The sequence below is a fragment of the Mus pahari genome, chromosome 10, assembly GCF_900095145.1.
Source record: "Mus pahari chromosome 10, PAHARI_EIJ_v1.1, whole genome shotgun sequence".
Taxonomy (NCBI): domain Eukaryota; kingdom Metazoa; phylum Chordata; class Mammalia; order Rodentia; family Muridae; genus Mus; species Mus pahari.
The window spans coordinates 111,436,516-111,443,487 of record NC_034599.1 but is presented as its reverse complement, the minus strand read 5'-3'; the positions used below and the strand labels follow the sequence as shown (position 1 = coordinate 111,443,487).

General features: G+C 42.8%; 1 protein-coding gene across 5 annotated transcripts in view; it reads right to left on the bottom strand.

Annotated features, from left to right (window-relative positions):
• Positions 1-6,972, bottom strand: part of Golga4 (golgin A4) — an 84,455-nt gene that overhangs the window by 29,500 nt on the left and 47,983 nt on the right. For 4 of the 5 annotated variants that reach the window (XM_021206233.2, XM_029543724.1, XM_029543725.1 and 1 more), the window contains 3 exons: positions 5,313-5,491; positions 1,853-1,984; positions 209-364 (listed from right to left, as the gene is read on the bottom strand). In XM_021206233.2, coding sequence (XP_021061892.1) covers positions 209-364; positions 1,853-1,984; positions 5,313-5,491 — 467 coding nt within the window. Of the gene's footprint in view, positions 1-208; positions 365-1,852; positions 2,033-5,312; positions 5,492-6,972 lie in introns of all 5 variants that reach the window. The other variant, XM_029543723.1, reaches the window with a different exon arrangement.

Here is a 6,972-nt window from a genome sequence, read left to right as displayed (position 1 = left end):
CTCCACAGACACACATACACCCTCAGCTCTGGGGACAGTCTCCACAGACACACATACACCCTCAGTTCTGGGGACAGTCTCCACAGACACACATACACCCTCAGCTCTGGGACAGTCTCCACAGACACACATACACCCTGAGCTCTGGGACAGTCTCCACAGACACATACACCCTCAGCTCTGGAGCCCACACAGCACGTGAACTTACGGTTCGGTAAGCCTCTGCTTCTTTCCCAAGTTCCTGGAGTTTATTTTCATTCTCTTTAAGGATGGCTTTTTTCTGCAGCTCTAACTCTTCTAAAGCCAAGGATTCTTGCTGCTCTTTTTCTTGGGTAAGCTTCAAATATTCTGATCGACTCTTTTCCTGTGCCAAAACCAATTGATACCATCTCAATCCCACATAAATCCCAAAGCAGCATCTCATCTGCAGAACCCGGGATGAGGCTTTCCAGTGTAGCCAGCTCTGAAAATCCTCCATTCTTATACAGGAAAACACCCATGGCAAGGGTTACAAGCACTTTTAACATTAAATTAGCATACTAAACTGTTCTAGACTACACTCTAACTTTAGGTATGTTTCTGTATACTGTTGCTTAAAGAGCAAGCATTGATGCGGTATTTAGATATACTATATATAGCATGGTGACACACAGGGCTGTACAAATGATTTCATATTACAGGATAGACTGATAAGATAGAATTATTCACAATCTTGATTTCAGTATTTTTAGATCTATTAATAGAGGAAATTTTCAAGTCTGCTGAATTAAGAAGTTAGATCTCCATGTGTATGTATGGCTTTATTATCGTTTTTTCCCTCCACTTGAAATACAGCTGAATGTGTCAGTTCCCAGGAGGCGCTGTGGCGCCAGTGCTCAGACACAGCAGACCCTTTCAGCACTGCTGCCAGCTCCCTTTCCACTCCACACTGTTCTCTGGTCTCCATGCAACTACGCATATTTCATGCTGAAATAAATATTCTTGTAATAGTTATAATTTTGTTTTCTGTGGTTTTTTTGTTTTGTTTTGTTTTTATTTGTTTTGCCTTGTTTTAAAACAAGGTTTCTCTGTGTAGCCCTGACTATGCTGGATCTCACTCTGTACAGCCTGGCCTTAAAATTAGAGATTCCCCTGCCTCTGCTGAGATCAAAGGCATGCAGCCCCACCCCTGGGCAGAGTTCCCACCACACTATTCCCCTAGCCGTGTATAAGTGTACTCTAAATCCAAGTGCCTATTTTGCTTCCAGAGATTAGAAAACGTGTTGCCTCGGGCGAGAATCAATACTGCTGGAGATGCTCAGACAACCCAGAGTCTGACCCAGGTTGCATTTCCAATCCTTTTGCATGAAACATGTTTTAAAATCATACATATTATATTTTATGGATGATAATTTCATGTACTTTCTTGATAATTTCATCAAAACAACTTTGTGGTAACTCACATAAGAGGTTCTCACAAATGAGGAAAACTACCTATTGTTTTAAATTTTCAAATCACATCCTTTTCAGCAAAAGTCTAAATCCTTGCTTTTCTCACTGTTATTTTGTTAGTTCAGTAGTTTGTTAGTTTTTTAACTCTATTTTTTAAACATCATATGAATTCAAAGTTTTGCTCTTTAAACTTTGGTTCAGAATAAATTTTGGGAAGCCAGTTGCTGGGCTCTGAGACAACTGAGCTGTCATTTCACACACAGACTGACAGGACCCTGAGCTCACATGACGAGTACTGAACTAGTGGCCCCTTGGGTTCCTCCTGTCCTTTTATCCACAGAAGTCAAGGCTGCTAGAAAACTCCACCTCACTGAGCAGATGGCAGCTCTGAGGTTTACCTCAGCAGACCAACAGCACTTACGAGAGCTATTCTCATCTGCTCCTGCAGCTCCCTTTCCCGGGCCTCAAGCCTCCTGCTCAGCTCCTGCTCTTTGCTGGCGAGCTCTTCTGCATGCAGCTTCTGAAGTGCAGCAGCTTGTTCTTCTGAATTCTTCTGAAAACAAGCCGAAAGGTAATGGAAACTGCCAGAAAAGCCACGTAACTGCAGACAGAAAAGCCACATACCTCCACAACTAAGTCACCTTTACTGACCGGTGATTAACCACAGTAGTAACTTGTTAAGAGGAAACAAGAATCAGCTCCACGCCAGGCGTGGTGGCACACGCCTTTAATCCCAGCACTTGGGAGGCAGAGGCAGGCGGATTTCTGAGTTCGAGGCCAGCCTGGTCTACAGAGTGAGTTCCNGGCCAGCCTGGTCTACAGAGTGAGTTCCAGGACAGCCAGGGCTACACAGAGAAACCCTGTCTCAAAAAAACCAAAAAAAAAAAAAAAAAAAAAAAGAATCAGCTCCAAAGTCAGAGCAGAGCAGTTAAATGAAAGCCCAAACGATCGTCTCTTGATTAAAGAAACTGAGGGCTGCTCCTCGGGGTCCTATGGGGCTTGAAGCTCCATTTTCATAGCCTGTAGTAAATCACCCAGTGGTTAGGATAAGTAGAGGGGAGGGGAGGAGAGGGGAGGAAGGCAGGAGACAGGAGACAGGAGACAGGAAGAAGGCTGCCCTCAGAACAGACCCTTCACTATGGTCAAGGTGTGCCAGGCTTTCTAGGAAGGCATTATTTGTTTGAGAGTTATTGGCTGCAGGGGGAGGGTATAGGGAACTTTCGGGATAGCATTTGAAATGTAAATAAAGAAAATATCTAATAAAAAAATGGAGAAAAAAAGTTATTGGCTTTGTTCTCTCTTGGAAAGGAAAACTCAGTTTTGCAAAAATATCAATGTTCCCTACATAAATCTAAAAAGTTAATGTAATGAAACACCAACAGAATGAGAGAGGCTATTGAGACTAAAACTTACATGTTACAAGAGCCAAAAATTAGGGTCCACAGAGAGATGGCTCAGTGGTTAAGAATACCCTATGGGGAACAAGTAGCAGGCAGGGGAGCAGCTCCTCAGACGCAGTGACAACATGACAGTACAGCCGTACACTGCAGCATTTAAGGGAATACCTGCCAGCATCTTACATATTTACTATATAATAATGATAACAACATGTCAGGGGACAAAGGCTATACTATTAAATACATGGATTAGGGTGTGAAAGCAGTCCCCTGGCAAAAAACTAAGTTGAATTTCAATCTTATTCCTCATACCAAATAAAGTTCAATCAGAACAAAGATGTAACCATGAGCAAATGAATGCATCCTAGTGAAAAGGAAACAATAGGACTAGAACAACAATAACACATAAAGCACGATGATTCACGTCTGTAACCCCAGAACTTGGGAGGCTGTCGCAGGGCAGGCACTTAGGGGCTGGCTTAGCCTATATGGTGAATCCCGCCTCAAAACCCAAATAAAAACACATAAAGGACAAAACAAAAACCAGTGGTCTCAGAATTGGGCATGTATGTGTTTTGGTTTTTGTAATAGCTGGGACTGAGCCCAGCCTTGCAAACACTAGGCATGTGTCCTGGCATGAGCTTACAGCCACAGTCACACAGGTGTGTTAAAACCTCTGAGATGCTCAGTGCTTTACAGCCAAACTTACAACCAGAGTTTGAGCCCTGGAGTCCATGTAGTGTAAGAGAACCAATTCCATCACCACATCCTCTAACGCACACATGTACATGAACACTTAACAAATAAATGTAATTAAAATTAAATAGAACAAAATCCAGGAAGCAGATAATGAATAAAACTAGTAGCCTTAAATACCAAGAAAGAAAACTTTCTTTTCAACAGAAAAAGAGTATTTGAATAAGTTCCTTCTATCTAAAAGGCTAGCTCCCACTATCAAGAAAAAGTTTCTACAATAAAAAGAATTTGGGTCAAAGCTGTGTATATCCAGTAACACAAATGAGGAATCACTAAATGAATAGAATGAAGAAATAGTTAAGGCAAGCATGGAATGAAGGGGAAGAGCTGGAGCTGGGAACAGGGCTCAGGCACCATCATTCATTAATTCATTCATTGCCTGTACTCTTGGGAGTAAGACTGGAAACCTATGGAATTTTGAAAATTACTTATTGTTTCTTTTCCTTGTATACCTGTGTGCTCTGTGTGTGTGGTGCTTGCATGTGAGTGTGGGTATAGCTACCCCCCACACACAAGTGTATATCCAGTAACAGGTCATAATTGATACTTTTCTACACGTTTATAGTCCCACAGAAGGAAGTAAATGTGCAAACTTATTTAATTTCCCCCTTTGTACCCTTATGTGCAATAAGGATATTGCATGGCACTGGGAGTCTTCATCTCATTCTACAAGTTACTGCACTGAACCTTGAAGTCTGCAGGTTACAGCCAGGCTGGCCAGCTAGCTCTCAGGGTCTTCCAATCTACAGCCACGCCCAGCTCCTCCCTCGGGTGCTAGGGACTCAAACTCAGGCCCTCATGCTTGCAGAGCAGGCACACTCACCTACTGACCTTCACAACAACCCCAAATGTCTTTGTCAAAGACACTATACAGGCCTTCAAGAGGTCTCAGCAGGTAAAACCCTGCTCACAGCTTGATGACCCGGGTTTAATCTGTGGAACCCACACAGTGATGGAGAGAATCAACTCTCACGTGTACTGAGCTCCACACACATGCTGTGGGACTTTCTTATACACATAAACAAATGCAGAAAAATTTCAAGTTCTCAAAAGACAACTTTTTATACAAATTAAAAATTTTTAAAACATTATAGGTTTTTTTTTTCTTAGTTTTTTAGTTTTTTTGAGACAGGGTTTCTCTGTGTAGCCCTTGCTGTCCTGGAACTCACTCTGTAGACCAGGCTGGTCTCGAACTCAGAAATCCGCCTGCCTCTGCCTCCCAAGTGCTGGGATTAAAGGTGTGTGCCACCACCGCCTGGCTTAAAAACATTATAGTTTTAAGTGTAACCAGAGAATTGATAACTATCCTTTAAGGGCCTAAGAATGTAGCTTAGTGGTAAAACAAGTGTTTATCATATGTGAAGTCAAATAGTTGATCCCTACCAGTATCTGAAAACCAAATAAATGAGTAATTATCCTTTGAAACCTTCAAATACCCAACCTTGGTCGTATACTCCCAAATTGAAGAAGCATTCTTGACTGAGTTCTGAGGGTGCACTGAAGCAGATAAGCACCTACCTCAGGGGCCTCAGGTCAGCGAGTCAATGAGAAGCACGGGAACTGGAGAGGGGCAAAGTCGTCTAAGTGTGACAGTCTCTGCCAAGGTGCTTCTCACTGTACCCTGAACTTCATCAAATGCTCAGGTTCTCAATAGGAACTGACTCTCTCTTACAAAGACTTGGGGAACAAACATTGGACCACAGCCATGCTGATCAAAGCTGTCCTTACCTTCGCCATGCTGGCAGCCTCCTGCCTCACCCGGCTCAGCTCATGCTGAAGGCGGACGCGCTCCTCCTCGCCCGCTCTCTCAACAGCCTTTATCTGTTCATCCATCTCCACCTTCATTCTTCTCTGTGCATCTTCAGTTTTTTGGGCTGTACTCAAAGCTTTTTCGAGTTCCTCAAAAGCTGCAATGAAAAGAGCAGAAAACAAGTATCTCAGGAGATCCTCTCCATGAGCTCCCTGCTTCACAGTGAATCTACAGGCTCTAAGAGCAGCTGCAGCAGCAGAACAGGTTAGAAGATGCAGCACTGCTCTACGCCAAGAGACTTCTGAGCTGTGCAACAGAGCCTTAAGAAGTGTCCTGCCACTGAAATCAGTTTTGTTGCTGAATTCTAAAGAATATAAGGGTGCTTACCTAAGCCTAAGTTTAGAACTTTGAAAATTATATATTAAATCATTAACATTTCCCTGCTCTGCCCACCAAGTATCCTATGGCTAACAGACTCAAGAGGCAGGCCAGGCCACCACTTGTGCACTACCCAACTTCAACCACACTGTTTGATAGACCGTACTCAGGCTCTCTGCCATCAGATCAGACAATGCCATAGGGTGCTCACTAGGACTCTCTTTCTTTTTTGTTTTTTGAGTCAGGGTCTATGTAGCCCGGCTGGATTCCAACTTGCAATCCTCCTGCATCCTCCTCCTGAGTGCTGGGGTTACAGGCATGTGCCACTATGCCTGGCTCACTAGGACATTTTTAAGAATGGAAAAACAGTTCTTTGGAAAATCTTATTTTCAGGCGTTTTAATCATAATATAAAAGAGTATGGGGTTTTGTTTCTTTTTTTAAAATATTTACTGGGTGAATCACATACTTAGACAATTCCTCTGAAATGAAACCTACTACTTGTTTAAGTTTAAAAAGAGCTGTTTTCAGCTAACTAGAAAGGAAACTACCTAACTCGGTGGCATATAAAAAGGTACTACCAACAGCTAATAGGTAAGGTAAACCCAGGCCCTGTCATAACCTCCTTTAAGTCTCTAAAGGAGAAAAAAAATCATTCATCCAGCATTCCAACCAAGTCAGACACAATGGGTACAACAGCTGGGTTACTAAAGTGTGTGGTCATGTGAGCCTACGGATGTATGTGTGCACACCATGTGCATGTGTGTGTGTGAAGATCCATATACACATTATGAATGAAGACCCTGTGAAAATCCTACTGCTATTGCCCTCCTAGATTGTTTCCTTTAACCCTTATAGAAGTCCTGAGACTTCCTACTGTATATTCAGTGGTCAAGAAGAGTTGACAATTCCATCAAGAGACAGTCCACAGGGAACACTTCACCAACAAATACAATGTATCTTGTACAACAAAGTTGGTTAAGAACTTTGCTTCAACTTAAGGCATTTTAGTAAAAAGGCCTTTTGCTGACCCTACATTGGCTTCAGACAATGGTTTAGGCACAGGAACTATACCTGAGAACAAACACCTATTCTAAAGCAATTTTTTTTGTTATTTCAAGATAGGGTTTCTCTGTGTAGCCCTAGCTGTCCTGGAACTTGTTCTGTAGTTTGGGCTGTTCTCAAACTCAAGAGATCCACCTGCCTCTGCCTCTGCCTCTCTGCCTCTCTCTGCCTCTCTGCCTCTCTCTGCCTCTCTGCC